The sequence below is a fragment of the Corvus moneduloides genome, chromosome 4 (assembly GCF_009650955.1).
Source record: "Corvus moneduloides isolate bCorMon1 chromosome 4, bCorMon1.pri, whole genome shotgun sequence".
Taxonomy (NCBI): domain Eukaryota; kingdom Metazoa; phylum Chordata; class Aves; order Passeriformes; family Corvidae; genus Corvus; species Corvus moneduloides.
This window is the reverse complement of record NC_045479.1, coordinates 59,960,922-59,983,191: the sequence shown is the minus strand read 5'-3', so window position 1 is coordinate 59,983,191 and position 22,270 is coordinate 59,960,922. Positions and strand designations below refer to the sequence as shown.

At 37.8% G+C, this 22,270-nt stretch overlaps 1 protein-coding gene across 9 annotated transcripts in view; it reads left to right on the top strand.

Moving 5' to 3' along the window:
- The window catches only part of KIF21A (kinesin family member 21A), a 95,803-nt gene that overhangs the window by 53,551 nt on the left and 19,982 nt on the right, over window positions 1-22,270 (top strand). For 2 of the 9 annotated variants that reach the window (XM_032107952.1, XM_032107950.1), the window contains 16 exons: window positions 717-916; window positions 1,314-1,421; window positions 1,930-1,998; window positions 2,109-2,320; window positions 2,970-3,123; window positions 3,519-3,719; window positions 4,049-4,150; window positions 5,921-6,086; window positions 6,593-6,613; window positions 10,412-10,472; window positions 10,679-10,733; window positions 12,134-12,351; window positions 16,563-16,673; window positions 17,216-17,344; window positions 18,880-18,918; window positions 20,916-21,052. In XM_032107952.1, coding sequence (XP_031963843.1) covers window positions 717-916; window positions 1,314-1,421; window positions 1,930-1,998; window positions 2,109-2,320; window positions 2,970-3,123; window positions 3,519-3,719; window positions 4,049-4,150; window positions 5,921-6,086; window positions 6,593-6,613; window positions 10,412-10,472; window positions 10,679-10,733; window positions 12,134-12,351; window positions 16,563-16,673; window positions 17,216-17,344; window positions 18,880-18,918; window positions 20,916-21,052 — 1,983 coding nt within the window. The remainder of the gene's footprint in view (window positions 1-716; window positions 917-1,313; window positions 1,422-1,929; window positions 1,999-2,108; window positions 2,321-2,969; window positions 3,124-3,518; window positions 3,720-4,048; window positions 4,151-5,920; window positions 6,087-6,592; window positions 6,614-10,411; window positions 10,473-10,678; window positions 10,734-12,133; window positions 12,352-16,562; window positions 16,674-17,215; window positions 17,345-18,879; window positions 18,919-20,915; window positions 21,053-22,270) is intronic. The other 7 variants (XM_032107951.1, XM_032107954.1, XM_032107959.1 and 4 more) reach the window with 5 other exon arrangements.

The window sequence follows — 22,270 nt, the reverse complement described above, 5'->3', positions numbered from 1 at the left end:
TGGAAATATATTGCTACTAACAGGTATTTGATTTGGGTGAATAAACGTTTTCAGTTCTTTAAGAGCTTTCATAATCCTGGAGATAGTTCCTGAATTAAAAGTTATTTTTGTGTTCTTCCCTCCCCACTTTCTTTTTATTTGCATAAAAATAAGAACAAGGATCAGTGATCTTTCAGAGATGTTTTATTGACCAAACCTTTTTGAATATGTGATAGTATTGAGATGACAAACCACCTATGACTCAGGAGTCCCAAGCCATAAATAACTGCACTTTGGGAGAGTGCTTTGAAAAGTATTTTGTTTGTTTTTATTTTTTAAACATATACTATATATGCTTTATAGTTACACACTTTCTAAGCTTTTGCTGTTCCCCTATTATTCCTTAAACCTTCCTCATTGATCAGTGTCAGAAAAGAAATTGATGGCTTTTAGGAGTGTTGTTATACTCCTGTATACAAATGTGTGTATTTGTGCTTTCAGGTGCTCAGATCTGTTGCAAAGAAGTCAGAGGAAAATGTTAGTACTTGATCTCTTACCCCAGAATGCATACGAGGTGGAAAGTTCAAAGCAGTGCAGGTGGCAGGAACTAGAGACAAATTAGGTTGTTTTAAAGGTATTGCAGATAATGCTAAAGCAGAGGAAGTAGTTATCTGCTGTGGCTGGCAAAGTACAAATATCCTGAACAAAAGCAGATTAAGAACTCCGTTTTGCTCTAGGTTCTGTGGAGACCTATTCAGAAGAAAAGGCAAAAAAAATCAAATTAGAATATGAAAAGAAACTCCAAGCCATGAATAAAGAACTGCAGAGGCTTCAAACAGCGCAAAAGGAACATGCACGATTGCTTAAAAATCAGTCTCAGTATGAAAAGCAGCTGAAGAAACTGCAGCAGGAGGTGACAGAGATGAAGAAAACCAAGGTATATTTCAGTAAATTGAAGTGTTGCACAATGAGTGCTTACTGAAATTTGGGTTGAAATCTCCTGTGCATCCATCTACCTGATAACTCTGATCTTGCTATTAGCTGCTTGAAAGTCTGAAAATAGAAGAGATGCAAGCACTAGGCTGTTCCTGGGGGAGAGGGGTAGCTTTTAGGTTTAATGAACAGAAATTAAGGTATCAAACATGCATAAGCTTGCGCAGCTTATTAGCTATTATTCAGCACTGAGTGAAGAAGACATTAGATGGAAGAGGTAAGTGGCTAAATGCATTTAATATATTGGAAAATGGCAACTTGAAGAAAAAACTCTGTATGAGTGGGGGCAGGGAGCAGCACTTCACTGTGAACAGCTTTTCTAAGTGATGACCTCTCTACAGGTTCGCTTGATGAAACAAATGAAAGAAGAGCAAGAGAAAGCCAGAATGACTGAATCTAGAAGAAATAGAGAGATTGCACAGCTTAAAAAGGAGCAGCGCAAACGGGAGGTGATTTGACAGATAAAGAACTTTCATTTGGAATAAGCACCTGTCATTATGATGTGCATCTGCTTGCAGGCACACACTGTGTATATGTAGTGTATATGCATTCACTTAGGCAGGCATGTACCTGTGTATTTTCACCGGTGAAAATGCACAAAATTTGGTTTGACTTCCATGAAAACACAGTTACTGGCTTCAGGTGATAAGTCTTCTAATTTCTGTTGTGCTTGAGTATGTGTATCAGTGAATTAGTGATTAGTGAATCTTCACAAAGTTATTGCTACCACCTTGCTTGCATGGACTTACTCTTTTTGATAGAATTGATAGAGTGAAACACTTATTTTTGTTCTGCACTAGGAAAAGCAAGAAACAATCATAACTGGACCACTTCATGTCACAGCAATTTTGCAGATTTGCATTAGTGTGTAGAGGTCTTTTTTTTTTTTTTTATGCAGTACAGTCTTCGCAACAGATAATGGAAAAAGTATCATGTGCTGCTTCTGTTTTTTCACAGCATCAGCTCAAGCTTCTGGAAGCTCAGAAAAGAAACCAAGAAGTTATCTTACGTCGCAAAACTGAAGAGGTACTGTGGTAAAACAGCAATGCATCTTTGAAAACAGAATGATGATGTATTGGTGTAATGTAGAACTCAGTTTTGGGGAGAGTTAATCATGTCTTTGCTCTGTGTTTCAGGTCACAGCCCTTCGTCGGCAAGTAAGGCCTCTGTCTGATAAAGTGGCAGGAAAAGTAAGTCGAAAGCTGAGTCTGCCTGAGCATTCCATGCAGGAAGCAAGTTCTAGTTTGTCAGGTGAGCACGACGGCTCCAGAACAGCAGCACAGCAGAAGATGAGAATTCCTGTTGCAAGGGTTCAAGCATTATCTGTAACTGCAACAAATGGAACAGGGTAAGGATTAAAACTTTTAAGGACACTAATGAGAACTGAAGTTTGTGTGCACTTTCTTGCAGACAATGTTGTGATGATACATGTTGCAGGAGCTGTTATTTGTCAAACCGTTGTCATGTAATGCTCATAAAATGGGCATTTTACCATTATCAAATGCAATTTCACTTTTCTAGGTTTAAGACAACAATATAATAATATAAAATGGCATTAAAGGGCAAGTCACATAAACTGGATTTTGAAATTTTGAGGGTTTTTAAATCTGCTCTTGGTGGTCCAATGCCAGCAGTGTTAAGTTCACAGTAAAACTTGTTGGAAAATGCAGTTCAATGTATCGGGTTTATTTGTGCTCTTTGACTGTGGTTTGAAGCAGATCTCCTGTTAAATAGGGAACAAGTCCTAGGTGGCGTTTGAACTCAATAGTGCGTCATGAAAGATGCCAGTGTTTGATACCTATTTTTCAAGTGCAGGAGTGCAGCAGAGCTTGGGGCTGGGTGCAGGTAGCTGTCTGGTGCAAGAGAAACTGCAAGAACTTCTGCATGAAATTTTTAAGTTGTTTGTGAAAAATATTCCGGCCTGATCATTTCCACATTCAAATTTGTAACTGGACTACTTTAGACTTAGCTGTGTGTTTCTCTTGAATTTATCACAGAAAGAAGTACCAGCGGAAAGCAGTGACAAGCAGAGTTTACTCCTCAAAGGCAGCCAGGATGAAGTGGCAGTTACTTGAACGCAGAGTGACTGATATTATTATGCAGAGGATGACTATTTCCAATATGGAGGCAGATATGAACAGGTTACTTACGGTGGGTGATCTGCTGTACACTGTTGGCTGTATCGTCATGTTAAATAGGGAGCACTGCAAGTGTGTTTGCTGTAAACATCAAATAATTGATGTTATGGCAGCATTGGCAAAGTGGGTGGAATCTATTGCAGTCAGTGAATACACTCTTGACTCCAGTAAGCATTTGGACCGTGGGATTGCTGTGCTTAGTAAGAAATGAAAATGGCATTTTGACATTAATGGCATCATGTGAAAATACGTTACTGTATTCACCTGTGTAACTTCTTCCCATGGAAGTCATGGTATGTTAGTTAAAATGTAACAAACAAAGGAAAACAAAAAGGCACTTGAATGTTTTAAGGGCTTACTAATTACTTAATTCTTTTTTATGTAATATTATGTCTTTGTGGAAAATAGCAACGTGAAGAACTCACAAAAAGAAGAGATAAGCTTTCAAAGAAAAGGGAGAAGCTCATCAAGGATGGGGGCGGCAGTGAAGCAGATAGAAATGTCCAAAACATAAATGAGGAGATGGAATCAGTAACTGCGAATATAGACTACATTAACGACAGCATTTCTGACTGCCAAGCAAATATTATGCAAATGGAAGAAGCAAAGGTAGGTCAAATATTAACACAAAAATGGTAAAATAGGGACAAGAAAACACAACTGTCTTAGCCTTAAAAATGTTCTCATTTAGAAATTAGTTTTTGACTGTATAATTATTGAGCCAGGAAGTGAAAATTGGTGAAAACTTTTATGTGAAGTTTGAAATGAAGACTGTTATACAATTGATACCGGAGTTTTAGTGTCAATAGTGTAATGCAAGTTAAGATTGCAAAGCATCTAAATGTCAAAGCTGATGCTTTCTAGGATGCTGGCATTAAATTAATATTAATTCTTGGGACGTTTTCACAATCCGACTGTTTTTATTCTTGCACACATAGGAAGAAGGAGAGACCTTGGATGTAACAGCAGTGATTAATGCTTGCACCTTGACAGAAGCTCGATATTTGCTTGATCACTTCCTTATGATGGGTATCAATAAGGTAATGTGTTAAGTGAAGGATGTCTGTGCCAGGACTGTGGCATGTGCCAGGAGCAGAGTTGGGCTGACATAAAGACATGACTAATGTGCATTAAGCAAAGCAAAGCTGGTCAACACTACTGGGTCATGCTGATTCTCAGTGTGAAGGCCCTTGAGATCTATTGTCCTCTTCAACATACTGCCTGTTTTTCAACCCCCAGTAGAGCCTACTTCGCTGTGTTAATTAGCTCATGTTGTTCCTATAAGAGCACTAGCTTTTGTAATCAAATAATTCTCTGTTTTTCAACAAACTCCTAAAGAGAGCTCAAGATTTTTTTTTTTTAAAGACTGGCTCAGCCACTTTTGTACAAATATGAACCTCAAAAAAATTTTAAATTATGTGTTGATGCACGACATACTTGACTCTGAGTTCTAGTTTTGAGTAGAGCCACAGGGATTCTTCTGAAAGTCTTGATGATATATTTTTTCTTTCATATTTTCAAAATAAGTATTTGGCAGCTCATAACCCTGTGCACACGTATCATGTGCTCTTGCTGCTACATTTCTTTCTGTCTGGGGGATGGTACTCAAATCTCATTGAGTCAAATGAAAGATTTCAATGATACTGAAACTGTCTTTGGGTCAGCCCCCCTGACCAGTTCTCTGGGGTTTCTTTTGCATTCTTGATTCGTCACTATGCAGGTAATCCAAAAGGCTTGTGGAGAAGAAAAAAAAGGGTAAAGAAAATTCCCACAATCACATTGGCTTCTGCAAATTCCAGTCTTTAATATTTTTTCAGCCCTTGGATGTGTTTGAATGGATCTTGCAACAGAGTTAATATGAGAAAAGTGCCTCTGACTTACTCTGTTAATGATTTCTCTTTATGATGATAAAAAGCTCCATTATGTGAAGGATTCTATCATCTTTTTGATGAGAAATTATCACATAGAAAAGCTGAAGGTTTATTTTTTTGCAAAATTGGTCATGCTTGCTGTCTATTCTTTTGTTTGTTTTCACCTGTAAAATGTGTCTATTGCTATGTAGCTTTAGTTCAATCAGAATGTAGTGTGTAAATTTGTAGGGCAACACTTTTTACTCAAGCACCAACACTCAGAGTCTGGTGTTGCCCTGTAAGTCTTTGAGAAGATGTCTTGTACCTTCATTTTTTCATACCGTTTCTTTTGGAATTTGGAAATCTACTTGGAATACGTTCCCTGTAAATTTCTTTGGCTGTATTTTCTCCAACTAAAGAATTCCCACCAATCCACGGATCTAGGGAAGTTCCCTCAGAATGAATTCTGTCATAAGCTAGGCCATGAGATCTTTCATTAGAAGCTGAAGTTCACTGAGTGATTGTGTAGGAAAGATTACAGTTCTGGGTCCCACCCTGTCCCACTTCCACCTGCCCCCTGTTCTTTGTCATAGAGTATCATAGGTAATAATTTTCTAAAAAGTAGTTACCTGTGAAAAGTGGAGGTGTTGATCTTTCAGATGCTTGCTACTTGTAAAAAATGTGAAGACTCTGAAATGCACTTGGGAGTCATGTCCAAATTAGCCACTAGATGCGTATTTGCAAGGCAGTCTGAGGAATACAAGTTAAATGAATGCCTAATGAGTCTCTTTAAAAGATGAAGTAAAGAAAAAGGCCCTTAGTTGACCTGATCTTTAGGATGTGAGAAGGTGGCTGCAATGTGCACATTGTTTGTGTTTGTAGTTTTTTAAAAATTTTGACAGTTTTCAGTTCGTAAAACAAGGGTTGTGATAAAACATTTGTCATCTTTCCCTCTCCTAGGGTCTCCAAGCAGCTCAGAAAGAAGCTCAGATCAAAGTTCTTGAGGGACGCCTTAAGCAGACAGAAATCACTAGTGCTACTCAAAACCAACTGCTGTTTCATATGCTAAAAGAAAAAGCTGAGTTAAATCCTGAACTCGATGCTTTTCTGGGTCATGCTTTGCAAGGTAGTTTTTTCATCTTGTTTTCTGAATAGTCAGCTGCATGTCATGTTTGCCTTCTGTGCATGCTGTACTGGGCATTCTAGACTATTTCTTTTCTGAATAGATGCTGTATTTAACATCTTATACTTGACAATTGAAATGCATGTATGACATTTTTAAGTATAGCCTCTCAGCAGTGAAATGTAGGAAACAAAGTTTTTTTTATTATTGAGATTTTTTAAAATTAAAATAATCTGCTTGTTATTTTTACAAAAGACAATGGATTTACAATTTGGAATTGTTTTAACTTCTGAATGTGAAATTCTAAAATTCAATCCTGTTCAGTCATCATATGCTAGTGATTTTGGATTGGCATTTTATGTCTGTTACGGCATCTATTCTACTTCTCATGAGATGATACTAAGAAAAATTTAGAATACATTTGGGTATTTTTGTTTTATTTCTTTTTATAAATGGATATGTTTTGATTGGAATGTTGCTTTTTTTTCCTTGTTGCTGTATTTACACAGACCTAGATAGCATACCACTGGGTAAGTATGTTTAGCTTTCTGTGTACTGTACAGCTGCATGAGTTACTAATTCATTCATGTTCACTAACTGGTGCATCTTAGAATTTGTGAGTGTGAAGTTTGCATGAACTATTGTGTAAATGTACTCATTATCATGAGCTTAAAGAGCATTTCTTCCTTTCTGAAACCACCCCTAGCTCTCGTGGTAGTAAACCTTGTGGTAGTTATATTTGTCACATAAGAAGTGAAGACAGTAAGCAGAGCTGGATTTCAAATTTTTAACTTGGTGCTTGCGAACCCAAAGTATGTTCAGACTGCATAAAACTATTTTGTGATATACTACTGTTGTGACAAATTCTGCTAATCTTTTTAGGTCTGAAACAAAGGCAATTTTTAACTTGCAGGTTATTTTTTACCTTTTGCAAATAGTTCCTTTTGTAATGTAAACATTGTACAGAATGCAGGATTACATCTCACGTTTTCAATTGGGTTTAAGTTCCTGACTTCACTGATTTTGAGATAAGTCTCTCGTTGCTGTTGCTTTAAAGTTATTTCCAAATCAATTACGCTTATTTTCTCCCTCCAAAAAGTTGGCTATATTTGGAACTTGAGAAAAATATTCCTGTTTTGTGTTGTGCTATTTTTAATCACATTATGCTGTCCTGTGCTAGTTTGCATAGGCATGTGAAACATTTAAAAAGCACAAAACTACATGGAAGTGTATAGCTCATAATCTAGGGATGGCCAGCTTCCTGTCAGGGGATCTTGCTGCATGCAGCCAGTTATTTATTCAGGAACCTCGGTGGTTTGTAATACCATAGAATACCAATGTGTGTGCATGTTCACCCATGTTGGAGCAATGTTTCTCCCGACAGCATTGCATTTTCTTTAGCTCCGGATGGGCTTTTGCTCCTTAACAACATTTGAAGCAGTGAAAAGCCACTTGCTAAATGTATTGAAAGAGTAGCTGTTGTCATAAAATTTTTCATAGAGTGTTATCTCATTAAAGAAGCTTTTTAACACTTTGTAAGCATGACCTGAGGCTTTTAAAGTATCTAAGCCACTCAGGACTCTGCTAACACTTTATAGGAAGGAAATGCAGCTGAATATGCTGTACTAACCTAGGTCCAAGTTGAAATCCCAACTGTTGGTAGTCTGTGTTTTGTGGATCACTAGTGACCAAACCTTTTTAACTGCAGGGAGTTGAGGCACTGCTGTAGTGAGGCTTTGATGCTGGGATTGCCAGCTGGTTCACAGGGACTCTGTTGGTGCAGGGCCTCCTTGGTAACCTGACACAGTTCCCATAGGTAGAGGTATGGGTGGCAGCAGATCCTGAGACCAGTTTCACCAGGATGCCTGACATCGCAGTGGTAGAGCACAGACAGCCCTATCCCAAGCAAAGGAATTACACTTCCAGGGTGTTTGTGATTTGCTCTGTTGATGCCTACTTTCAGATCCAGTATCTTCAAAAGTTCTTAGCCATTTCAATACACTTGGCTCAGAAAAGCTTCAACATTCCCCAGTGTAGTTGTGCACTTGCATTCAAGTGTAGACTTAAGGAGTTTCAGTCTGCAGAAAAGTACATCATAGGCTCAGGTTTTGACTTGAATGGGTTTTGAATGCACATCCACCTTGGTGGATGAACTAGCTGCCATTCATTATCTCACCTCCTCTTGTGAAGAGTTAAAATGACCATGAAACTGAGTTTTGAGTGTTGCTGAAGTGATTTCTTTATGAAGAGTTGTGGGAGCTGCTTTTCCTTCCCACCTATAGACATTCATGGATGTGACTCACAACCATCTATGTGCAGATTTTGAGAGGGCTGGTCAAATGTCATTTCCTCTGGGTGAACTGTGCTGCTGTACAGCGTTGTCCTGCTACCATCCAGTTGCCACTGCATGAGAAGGAAGACAATCAGAAAATTCTCCACTGTTGTGCAATTACTGGTTTACTAGCAGCTATCCCTGCAAACAGCATTGTCTTTACTAACTTTATTTCTCCTTTCATCTCTTCTCACTCAGGACTTCTTGCAGAATCTTGCTCTTTCTACCTTTTTGTTGAATCTGTGCAGTGGTTTCTATCTCGGGGCTTTGGGCAGTCTTCCTGTGTTAAATTGCAGACAAACTGAAGAAACTTGTCAGGTCACATGAGTGTGAGCCTACAAATAAAATCCCATCTTTTGTGGTCATTCCACACTTTCTATTTAGTTACCTGTAAAAAGAGATCACAAGTTCTTTATGAGAAGGAGATGAAGTAACATAATTCTAATAGGAATCCTATATTTTCTGAAAATGCATTTATTTTAGGGATTCTGCTCTTGTCTTGCTAAAAGGAGCAGTACTCTAGATCCCCTCTTCTGCAGAAAGCATATAATAACAATAATAATAAGTATTGAAAAGTTTTAATCTGGCCTCAAATCCATGATGGAACAAAAAAAGAAAATTCAGAGTGCTATTCCTGTGACCCTGCTTTCTTTATAGTATTGTTGTATTTCTGATAATTAAGATTACATTGTAAAGATTAATACAGCAGTTGAGTAACTCTGAAATGCATTGTTGGTGTTGGTTCTAGGTTGACAGTTTTAACATTTTCAGGAAACGTGTTTAGATGCAGCATATGCAAAAGGCAGTATTTTCCTTCTCTTTTTTCAACTGAAAACTGCATATTTTTCCTCCCTTTCTTCAAAGCATGAACTTGCACTTAAAACATATACAGGGACAAACCTGTTTTAATATGGGTTACAAATAAATTGGTTCTATGCATTGCAAATGGTATCTGCTTTTTGACAGAAATTAAATAAAGAAACTCAGTGTCTCTGCTAGTAAAGAGGAGATGTAATGGAATGTCATTAGAAGGTTATTTAATCCTTAATATTTCATGAGTATGATCAAAAATAAGGGACTTTGCTTGCAAAAATGTGTTACCTATGTCCTTACATTAAGCCTAAAATGTGTTATTAGAACAATATGGAAGTTAGGGGATTTGTTTTCCCAGCAGTTTGGAACTGATTGTACGTGTGCCCTTGGCTCATTGTCTCAGCTTAATGTTTTGCACTGTTTGCATGCAGACATGTTAATTGGATGTTTGACAGTGTTAGTGTGTGGCCTGCATGCTCGTTTTGTCTTCTGTGGACAGGTTTGTGTACCCATTTTTGCTTCAGGAACATTTCTACTGAACAGCTTCCTTTTAAAATTAATCTCTATTTAGGAAGCTGTTCTATAGTATTAAGTGATAGCATCATCCTCTTTTGAAACAAATCCTTATATACTAATAAAGTGCTTGCTTCTTGTCAGCTCAAATGGTGGCATTCTGTGTAAGAGGAGGCTGAGCCTCAGCTCACTAGCTAGTTAAAAATAAAATTTTCTTTTTCATTGTAGACAGGCTGATTCTGTCTTGGAGCAAGAAGATGAAAAAAAAGGAGGAGAAAGATACATTCTTACTGTCCACTGATTTACATCCTATCTCTTCTGTGTCTTGCAGTTAATTTTCTTTGCTTTATCTGCTTTGTAACAGATTTCCTTCTAGGATTTCTGTTTTTCTTTCATCTCTGTTGCTCTGCTACAGTAGATAGAGGACCACATTTGGCACAGTATGCCTAGTGTATGATTTATTTAGATTGTATGAAAAAAATTAGTTTAGGTGCTGGGAAAATTCAGCGGGGGCTGGATAGAAAATAGTCAAGATATTCTGAAAATCCCTGTCTTTTGTACTCTGTTCATCTACATTCAACATTGCCTGAGCTGTTTTGTATAGCATTTAAAGCCTTCACATCCTGTTGTAGAGGGACAGACTAATGTTATTCTTTTGGAAATTTTCTAGAAAATTTGGAAGATAGTACTGATGAGGATGCGCCTTTGCATAGTCCTGGGACAGAAGGAAGGTAAGCAAATCTTTGGTACTACTGATTCTAGAAAAATTACTGTCATTTCCTCCTTTTGTAATGAATCATGTATCCTTTAGAAAATACCTCTAACATTGTTTCATTATACTTTGCCCACGATTTCAGTAGAAAGAAGAATAAAATAAAAATACACATCTGGAAAAAATATGACTTTCTTTCTAACTGTGATGCAATTTTTCTTTTAGTTCATTATCTTCAGATCTTTTGAAGCTTTGTGGTGAAGTCAAACCCAAAAGCAAGGTAGGGCATGCAATGATGATGATAATTCTTCTACATGTCTTTTAAGTGATTCTATGATTCTGTAATAATTCATAATTTAATGATACCTTCTGGAGAATGCTCTTGCTTTGCCCAAGAGACATAAATGAATGAATACATGCAGAAGGTGCACTGATGTACCCTTCATGTGATTTTGGTACAATATGATTTTGTGTGACACTCCTCTCTAAGAAGCAATGATAAAAATAACTTTTTCAATATTTTGTGGTTATTAGATTTTCAGAGAGAGATGTGTTCTTCCAGTTACTTGCACTCCAAACTGATGTAGTTTCACAGATTAATATTAATTAGGCTGCAGTTCAATGTTATTGCCAGTGGGAACTGTGAATATGCTTATTGTTTGCAATTTGATTCTGTGGTCACAGAAATTTGAGGAAGTTTATTAAACAAATAAAAGTTTGACCTCCAGGCTCTTAATTACAGTTGACATTGGAGGAATATATCTAGGCAGACTGTAGTTTAATATTAATGGCAGTGGGAACTGGAAATGTGCACTGATTGCAATTTTACTTCTGTGCTCACAGGAGCATAAGCCAAGTTTGCAAAGTACTTAGAAGCTTGGCCTCCAGTTTTCTAACTGCAGTTGGCTTTGGACAAAAATATCTATGTTGGCTGTTACATTATTTGGTAACATTCCTTGGTGTGCAGCTATTTGGGCTGTTTAACTAAGTGAGTTTGGTCTGAAAATGCCATAAAATAAACATGTCATTTTTGTAATGACTCCTTTCAGACTGGATCTTTGTCTTCCCCATTGGTCTTTCTTTCCCCAAGGAACACATCTTAATTTCACAGTATAATCCCACCTAACATATATGATCAATTTTTTACAAATTACTGTTTTGCACAAAGCTTATCTCCTTTGTGAGTTTTTCTGTTGTTTTCAAATTGTTGAAATGCTAAATGAATCTTAATTCATGTGGACTTAGACTGCTTTTGAAGTGACTTTAAGTAAGAAGCAGAGTTTGTACATGAGAAGAAGCATTGATGGTAGAAGTCACACCAGTATAATTGTAGCTATTTAAATTTACATTTTGCTTTATTCCTCTCTGCTTTATACTATTTCATTTGGTTAAACCATAGGTGAGTAATATTGTACTCCTGTAGCATTGACAGGCATCTGGTTGAAAGGATATCCTTGGAAACCAGTTGTCAAATCAGTGTTTCATGCCATTGAATTTGACTTGCCTCCTCCAAAATCGTTGCCCAAAAGCAGAGGTGAGCTTTTTGATTTAGTTTCCAGAGGCAGTTGCCAAGTGATTGAGGGGGATGCTAATTGCCAGCTAACGATAATCTTGAGTGTAGGACTCTTGACACGTACCATTGCATGTTTAAGTGGCAGTTTGGTTTCTGTCTGTCTCCAGGCCCGCCGGAGGACCACCACCCAGATGGAATTGCTGTATGCAGCCAACAGTGACCTAGTCTCTGACAGTAGTGCTGCAGGCTCTGCCTTGGCTGGCTCTATCGCATCACTTGCAGAAACCCAAGAAAGTGGGGTAGCTGCTGACACACATGATACTTCTGCTAGGGACAGAGAGTTTATACCCCCACCATCTGGCTTACCTTCTAAGATAGGCAGCATGTAAGTTTGGCCATGCTGTACTAATTATCCTTTGCTTTTAAAATATGCATGTTGCCAGTTTCTTGTAATCTATTATTTTAACTTTACAAACAAGGTTGATATACTTGAAGCTTACTAAATAATACTGACAAAGCCCCTTCCTTTCTACCATCATCACTCTAGAAAGCATAAATGCAGAGTTGTAAGTACTGTGGTTCTTACTGAAGATGTAAGTTCTGTTAAGTTGCTTTGTTAAAGTTACTGTAGCCATGTTCTATGTAGAGGGAAAAACCCTTCTAATACCTTGAATAGTTTGCTGTATTAGTGCTATGGGAAATGCACATTCTAGGGAGGTAGTGAGAATCTGCTTAGAACAGCAGAGAGATTAAAAAAAACCCCAGCAAAACACAACCCAAAAACTTTATATAACATGGTATTTGTATATGGTCCTAATTATTAGGAAAAATCTTTCTGTGAGTTGTCTTGTATGGACCATGCTTAAAATGAAAGAGTCTCTGCAGCAACAGAGTATGCAAACGAAAAGTTGAAAGGAAAATGTTGGATATTATGAATCCTCAAAAATCCTTTCTGTTTGCAGGTTACACTTACCTGCAGAACGGTTTTACTAATTGAAAGTATCTCTTGATTCTAAGCAGAACTAAAAATATTTTTGTGGTTTTACTTTGAGACCACCAGATGTCTCTCACATGCACCCTTTTTTTCTTTTCACTTGCTCTTGCTGTTCTTTTTATATCTACCAGTACCACTACTGGTTATTAGCCATTCACTGGTAGAGACCATTTTCTTGGCTTTTTAGGTACTAGCTGCTATGTTGCACAAGCTCATGTGTAAATTGAATGCACTTCCCACATTCAGTGATGTGGAAATCGGTGTCCCACAGCTATCTTCACATTACAGGTTCTGGAGTTAAGCATCTTTTAATATTCATCTGTCCTATTTACATAATATTTTTACAGCAGTCTCTACCTAATGTGCATTTGCGATTCGTATTTTTTACTATGTATTTCTGGCATGTGCTTGAGGTGGCAATCTTGAACAGTAAAACACTGCTGATAGCAATTATTAACCCATGCTGATGGCTTCAGTGCAAATACAATCTGCTTGGAAAGAATGGTCTTGAGGGTGAGCATAGGTGGAGAAAATGCACTTGTTTCAGCAGTTAGCGTGAGATGAATAGAGACTTTTGAAGCTTCAAGATCTAAAACATCAAGTGTTATGACCTGACATCCAATACTCAGGTAATACCAACTTTTGCCTCACTCCATCTTCTAGAATGTATCAATTTATGAAAGTGAGTCAGCAACAAGGCAAAACAGGATTTTCCCAAAACTGTGTTCTGCAGGCATTTGAGAGTTACACACTGTCAATAAATCAATTCAGTCAGCAGTAGGCCTCACATATTGAATTGTTATTGACCATGTTTTAATAGATAAGTGATCAAAAATTCCCACAATCAATCTGCAGTGTAGTTGTTTTTCCAAAACTTGCTGGTTTATTTGGTCATAATTGAAGAAAGCTTGTCTTTATGAGCCATCTGGCCTTCCCTTATGGACCTGTGGTGCCAGCATCTCTCTTGTAATAAAATACATTATTCAGGAGCAGATTGTGATCTTACCTGCCATAAATGTTTTCTCCTTGTGCCGCTTAAGTGACATTTGGGGATATAGAAGCTGTAACAGTGATCCAAAATACAGATTCTTGAAGTGGCAGAAATTAATTATATGTTTAGGTGTCTGCATATGCACAAACTGCTCCACTCTAGAACCCCCTCAGGTCTGTGGTGATTCCGTGGTCCTTGGAGAGGGACTTTTTACAAGGGTGTATGTTGATAGGATTAGAGGTAATGACTTCAAACTGAAACACTGTAGGTGTACATTAGATATTGGGAAGAAATTCTTCACTGAGAGAGTGAAACACTGGAACAGGTTACCCAGAGGAGCTGTGGATGTTCCATTCCTGGAAGTGTTCAAGGCCAGGTTGGATGGGGCTTAGAGCAACCTGGTGTAGTGGAATGTGTTCCTGCTCAAGGGATGGGGGTTGGAACTAGATGGTCTTTAAGGTCCCTTCCAATCCAGACCATTGTGTGATTCTGCTACTTAGGGAGGTACCTAAATGCATGTGGCCAGCAGTTAATTTGATTGGAATTCTGTTTACAAAGATGGTTAGTGCTGTTGTCCTTTGATATGCTCAACTCATCTACAGCAGCTTTTGCAGAGTATAGTTGTCTTCTGTAGGACTTGTGTCAGCTCTGTTCAGATATCTGATGTCCTGGCAAATGTAAAAGGGCTCTGGAAACCTGGAAGTAGGTACGTGTCCTGCTCCTTTTCTGTCAGGTCATTGACATCATGCACCTGGTTTTTACACCTGTGCTTAGGAAGTTCATTCCAGCAAGACAACTGCATTTTTATAATACCTGCATTCCCAGGCTTTCAAAAAGAATTCAGAAAATGATGATGCTCTTTACACCCTCTTCTGAGGATGTTCCACTGTGGAGTCAAAGATAGAGGACTCAAGGGGCAGATAGAGAGTGAACAAGCGAAAGTTGGCTCTGTGTCTGAGTATGCAGGATGCCAGTGTGAGGCAGAGGAGCTTGGGTTCTAGTTTCTGGTTTGGTTTATTTAATTGAGTAGCTGCTCAGTAGACACATAAGCAACCCTGGCAGTAGACACTGTAAACTGTTCGTCATCTTGCTGGAAGACCTGTCAGCCTGATTCATAGAACTTGCCTTGTGACCTCAGGATTTTTGCATTCCTAAATGCATACTGGTCCAGCATAAAGAGAGGGAAGGGAGTGTGTCCTGTTCCACCTTTTCTGTGTCCTATGCACAGTATGCTTAGAGGTAAAGCAGCCCTACGTAGAAATGTGTGCTCTGGCCTTGAGGAGGGAATTGGACCCACTTTCTCCCCCTTTTTTTGTAACTTAACTGCTAGGCTTCTGTGCAAAACCAGGCAGGTTGTCCTCCTTTTCCTGTGTCTTGAAGACCCCTGGGGAGCTCTAGGGCTGACAGGCAGTTCTTGGCACTAGGTCCTACAGGGTCCCAACACATTCCAGTTAGGGTTTGTGATCACTTGAGACAGTCTCATCTACTTGAGTCAAGTAGCTGTTCTTGGTTGTGCTGTCCATGTTAAATAATGCTATTCTGCATTCCAGTCTCGAGGTGGATTTTGTATAACACAGACTTCCTCTCAAGGGAAACATGTAGAGAAGTTGGAGCTATGCACATTCAGAACCTGTAGAGCTCTGAGACTGATGCTAGTAACCATGTCAGGAAGGTGGCCTGCCAACTGAACTTAATCTGCTTAATGGAGTTGTGTGGAGCAACCACACTTCTAGATTCTGCTTTCTTGCTTTTAGTGAGTATTTCATATTCACAGGAAAAAAAAAACCCTTCTAAATACACAGAAATAGGAAAAAACAAAGCAAATATTGCTATTGTGATTGCTCAATTAGTGAGAAATGAGAGTTCAAAAGCATGGAGACCATTCAGATTCTTTCCTTTTTTTCTTTTGTCTGACTGGTGAAATGGTAATATTTGGGTATCAGCTTTAATATTGTCCTCTTGATAATTTTGCTGATTTTAGTGGGGAGTTAAAGGTTGGGAGAAAGACCACAGTGACTGTGAATTGGAATTATTTCAGAGCAAGAACAGGAGAGACAAATGAGGGATGGAAAGCAAGGGAGAAGGGAAGTGGGGGTAAAGAGAAGCCATGTTATAATAGTCAGGTTGTCAATGGGAAGTACTTTTTCTCACTTCCTTATTTTGAATTTTATATTGTAACATGAATATGTTACTGCAAAGTTTCATTCGTGTATAAGAATCATTGTGATTTCTCTGTTCTTCTTGTCTGTAAATGGTATATTGTAGATGCAGATGTGGAATCTGAAATTTCAGAATTTCCATGATCTTAATTTGGGATGCATACTCCACTCTATTTCTTTTAGTGAGTCTCTTTTATTATTGAATTAGTAAATCTCCTTTACATATTGAGTATCTGACTCTATATGTTGATGAACTGTGAATGTTAATAACTTGGTATATTTTTATATTCAAGTGTGAGAACAAGTTTATAATCCTTACATTCAAGAGACACAATAATGTATTAAAGTACGTTCTAAAATTGGAAATCATACTGGGAGAATGGCAGGTAATGTAAGAAAAGCAAGTTCTGTGAAGGGCCTTTAGAGTGAGATAATGATTGCTCTTGTTTTAGTTCGAGACAACCATCTCTTCCAGAGAAGAAGATACCTGAGCCTTCACCTTTAGCAAAGAGAAAAGCCTATGAGAAAACAATGGAAAAGACAAAGACAAAAGAACAAAAACTGTAAGATTCTTTTAAATTTATTTCCTCTGACATAACTTAAACTTTGAATTTTCTTGAAAAATAAATCTGTATTTTTTTCTATTTCTTTTCTTTCAGGACAGTTTTTATTGTTGTCAGTGCTGAAATTCATTGCTCATCTTATGTGTGGTTGTTTGGGTTTTTTTTCCAGATTGTTTTTCTGTACAAAATAACTCAGGAGCAGAGCCCTGAGAAAATGTCCTTTGGAGCATTTGGAATTTTTTTTTTTTTTAATTGAAGTCATCAATATATCTAAGAGCCTTCAATTTTATCAGAATTTCTTTGTTTTACATGTGTGTGTTTTCTGCCTGGAGCTTTCACTTTTAGCACTTAAACTTTGAACATCGTGCCACCTTGCGCTCTGCAGCCTTGAGCTTTTTGCCTTCTCTGGGAGATATCTGTAGCTAGTATGACAATCTTAATTATTGGCTTAAGAAAAGAGCATCTAACATTTGAGACATGTTGCATTTAACTTTTCTAACCATTTGTAACCCGTTAAAGAAGATGTTCTTTTTTTTTTGTAGCTCAGATTCTGGAGCCCCAGAGGCTAGTCTGTCACCTCCTACTTCCCCACCAAGCCGGCCCCGTAATGAAATGAATGTTTTTAGTCGTCTTACTGTTTCTCAGGGAAACACATCAGTTCAGCAGGATAAGTAAGTCACAAAGGGAAGCCTCAGCCCCCAACCAGGGAAATGCAAAGTGTGCTCAAGAATTCAGTGTAGTATCTGGTAGAAATTTGGCCTTCTGCAAGACAGGAGGAGATATTTCTCATGTTTTTGTGTAGTTTTCAAAGGAAATATTTTAAACTACCATGGAACCACTGTAAAAATTCAAGAAAAGAAATTTCCTGCTGAACCTTGTTTCCTGTTTTCTAGGCTATGTCTGGTATTTGTAGTTTTAAACCCAAAATAGAAAAGAATGGTAGAATTCTTAGATGTTTGTGTATTTGTGTATGTGTTTACACTCAAAAATAGATTTTAGGTGATAATTTAGGAAATAGTGCTTTTGACAGTTATTCAGTTGCTCCAGCGTTGTTTGGAGAGCTCTCACAACAGCACCTCAGAGGATGAGACATTGAAATGGCTAGAACACAGTTGTTTAGAGATTATCCAAATTACTGAACAGACTGATCTTAGGAGGTGATCTGTAGGAGTAGATGATACTCATATCTTGTTTAGAAGAAGTAGAACTGATTTTCCTCACACTAGGCATCTGTTTAGGAGCCTTACTCCAAATAGCAGTGGACTTCACTTGACTGGAACCTCTGTTGCAGGTTTCAGCATTGATACAAATGCAGTGCTTATGAACTGCAACTCAGATTTAAAATAAACCTTTATTTCTAACTCTAGCAAGATAAGAATTTGCTGTTGTCTGTTTACACTATTTTTTGGAATAAAATGTTTTTTTTCAGAGGTCTACAGAGGTCTACACATACCAAGCAGTGGCTTGCAAGGCTTTCAGTAACTGTGCTTGTGACTTCTTTATCTTAGCTTACCTTCCTTATTTCTAACTCCCACCTAACCCTTTTCATTTTCTGACCTGACTTTGAAATAAAATAAAAACTGCTGAATCTGTTTGAGTTGAAAATGAAGGACATCTTAAGATGTACTGCAAATCATCATGTCTTGGGGAAATGCTGTCTTGTATGTTTTCTTGATTTTTAATTTTAAACATTTTTCGGAATGAGAGGTGAAAGATTTTGAACTTAGGATGGCTTGCAAATTGCTGGTTTTATTTGAGTGGGCTATCATATTTAACATTTATATCTCTGACTAACATTTTGCATGTCTCTTCTACACTTAGCAGGCACTGATATTCAGACTGCTCTTTTTCTTTTGATATTCTCAACAAGCACTATCTTATGGAGGTTTACTTATGCATCCATCTTCCCCTTTTAATTTTTTGCCTTTACTTCTCTAAGAAAATGTTGGGGAAATAAGAAATGTCTCAGCTGCTGTTACTCATCTTCTGGACCTGAAACAGTCTACTGTAACTTACTGCCGAGATAATTATTCTTTGCCCCTACCCCCCCATGTCATCATGGGTTTAAGCAATGCTGCATACTGTATGTGGATTTGCATTGCTTTTCTGAGTTGGCCGTGCTGTTGTTTGTTCTTCTCATATGGAGGCGTTTCTTTGCTGATACCTATATTCTTTCTCCTCACAATTCCACCACTGTTGATTGTAGGTCTGATGAAAGTGATTCCTCTCTGTCGGAGGTACAAAGGTACTCTCTCTTTCTCTTTTCTGTTTTCTTGGCATCTCTCACCAAAGTTATTCCAGTTCTTAAGAAATTTCATTTTGCTGCATGATTTTTCTTGATACCTGTGCATTGTTTCTCTTGCTTTTGCCAGAACATTAAATATCTGAGATGTTGGTCAAGCATGTCACCCCCTCTCCTTTTTTAGGGTGGTTTTTTATCATTGTTGAGCATGTCAGGTGTTTTGATTATAGCTGAAGTATGGTGTAAACATTTTCTTAGACACATTGTTTCTCTCTTTGTTTTCTTCAAAAAAAAGAAGAGCAGACATTTTCTTATGTTTTATCTGCTTCTCTCCTTATTTTTATTTTTCTTTTTCCATTACGTGCTTCGATCACTAAAAATGAAATCCTAGTGTAAATAAAAATGAGTGGTTTTTTATTATGTCCTTCTGACAGAATGCACAGTGGCTTAAGAGATGAAAGAAATGCCCCCACTCGTGTCCCAGTGGATTAGGACTTTAGTACTCAGTGAAAAATTAGTTTATCAAGAGAAGGGCAGTCAAAGAACTGCTAATAATGTGATGGTGGCTTTGTCTGGTCACTGTAGCAGTTGTAGCATTCTTTGTCTGTAGACTTTAGAACACTGTACCTAGGTAGATAAATAGCTCCAGGACATGTATTTTATGTGGCTTGTCATGGAAGTGAGTGGATGAGAACAGCACGAGGAATAACTCAGTTCAGAGGCAGCATGATCCACTAGGGAATACTACAGAGAAAACAGTGTTAGTTTAGTGTGATGCTAGAAAACAAAAGCAGAGAGATCTAAATTAATTAAAAAGCAAATTGTTCTGTTTTCTTGAAAATATAAAATGGTGCAGATGAAATGTGAATGCCTTTCCAAAATGAGGAAGATAACGTTACACAATTTAGGGCACTATTAATACTAGTAAAATCTGTAGAAGGATTGCTGAGGAGTAATGAATTATATGAGTGAAGATGTCCTGAGCTGTAAAAATGTTTAAAATCATAATTTTAATCTACTAGATAAACCAACCAGTTATCACAAAGTTAGCTTGTATCATGAAGGACATTTTTCTTTACATAGCAAATTTCTGGACAATATTACAAAATCTTTACATTTTCCTAAGGTGTCTGACACTTTGTTTTGTTTTGTTGTGTTGTTTTCGTGAGATAGGGCTATGGTTTAGTTCCTTTTCCTCACAGTTATGTGTGTGATCCCCAAGAGAGCATGACAGTGAGTCTTAACTGCAAGCTGGCTGGGTCACAGCAGTGTTGCATGGTTTGGGCATTACCTTGAGGCTTTTCTACACTTCCCAGAAATTAAAGGGGTCCGTGTGTGTGCGGTTGTATGCGTGGGATTTTAGACTGCTAGTAATTTTTGGTTGGTAATGAATTGTGAAGGGTTTTTTTCAGGCTGAGTTAAGTCTTTTGGCATCACCACAGAACTAGCTGAAAGTGCCCAGGAAGGTTCCTCTGGAGTGTCAGCATTCCAGTCATCCTCCCTTTTGGCTATTTGTACATGAATGTGTTGTTGGGTACAGGGTGCGGTGGGAACCTTCTTCAGGCACAGATGTTAACAGCAGTTCTCTGTGTCTTCCCATAGAATGCAGATGATGTGAAATGCATGCTGAGTTTGGAATTGGCAGTGTACATTACATTTGCTCCATTTTTCAGATTGTGCTGTTTAGATCTTGGGCATCCAGAAGCTTTAAGTGTCCTGTTTTTTCAGCATTATGCAGACTTTGCCATGTACCCAGCATTTAGCATCTTGTTGTCTTTTCATTTATTTGTTTTTGTATGTGATTTCCTTTAACTGATAGTCCAGAGTTGACAGGTGTTGAGGCTAAATAGAAATTCTGGCATAGTTTATGAAAGGCATTCAGCTATTCTGCCCTCACATGTAAGAACACTAGGTTAATTTTTTTTTCCCTGTGTGCAAGTAAGTTAATTTTATCCGTGTCTATTACTATGCCCAACTCACATTCTTTTTTTTTTCTTTAGGGGGATAATTAACCCATTTCCTGCATCAAAATGCATCCGATCGTCCCCCCTTCAGTGTATCTATACAGCTGAGGGACATACTAAGGCTGTGCTTTGTGTTGATGCAACTGATGATCTTCTCTTCACTGGATCTAAAGGTTGGGCAAGCTCTGTGCACCTCTGCTGCCTACAGAGGCTGCTTTGACAACTCAGGGTGTTGTGAAATTCTCAATTTGTGCTTAGTGCTGTAAATACACAGGAAAATTGTAAGGGTCCATTTCTCAACATAAGCTGAAGAAGGATTTACAGTAATTATCTACAAGTTTCTAACTCCAATGTGTAGTATTTGTAGTATTTATATAGGCTGTTTATTTGTAGTGGAAAACCACAAAAAGCAGTAACATTAACATTTGTTGAGTGATATTCAGTCGTGGTAGCATGTACACACATGATATGCAATGTATAGTAATAGTTTCAGTGTGAGGATGGAGGGGGGAATTGGCACATTTCTGGCTCTACTGCACAGTTTGAATGCCCTTCATGCCATAGTTGGTTCTTTGAGCTATCTTCTTCATCTTGCTGCCTATCCTTTGTTGTTATAAGAACTGTATGGCTGTTGTGGGAGGGCCTGGAATTTTAGTAGTCACTAAATTCCTTACTGGATGATGTGGTCACTCTATGAACTTTTCAAAGTGGTAGAAGCAGTGTTTTGAAGAAAACATTTTCCTCCTGTCTGTAGGGAATTTCCATTTTAATTGCTTAGTTTGGCTTGAAGATAACACCACCAGACCTCAATGGTTACTTTTCACAAACACCCATTTTAGTATTCCTCAAAAAGTGAATTTTGTATGTTGTGCTTTTTCTCTGGGCCGTTTCACATAAAGCACTTATGGTAAAGGGCTTGTTATATTCTTAGTTATGCAGCTGAAACTATGGCAGACTCTTTTTTTTTTCTATAAAGTATCAAAGCTAAAATGAACTAGTGTGGCTGGGAAGAAGTTAACACCTGGTGACAGGGAGATTCTCCTTTTCACTAATTCACATAATGTATAAACCTTGAAATTTCAGGACATCCCTTTTATCCCTGTATTAGCAGAGTAGATAACCCCATTAGATGGCAGTCTTGCACTGCTAGTATTCAGGTGAGGTTTCTGTGGCTATTCTACTACCTGGCTGTTAAAAATACCAAAGCACACACTTTGAGCGAGTTGGCAAACTTTTTGTCTTGCAAGTTTTAAGCTAACATTTCAACATTTGTGCAAGTGTATACAATGGCAAAAAAGGACATTGAATTAGATTTTGTAAATGTTACTTAGTTGATTTCTATTGAAATTTTGAATTTAGTGGCTATGTGAGGGAAAAAAGGAGACTTAAAA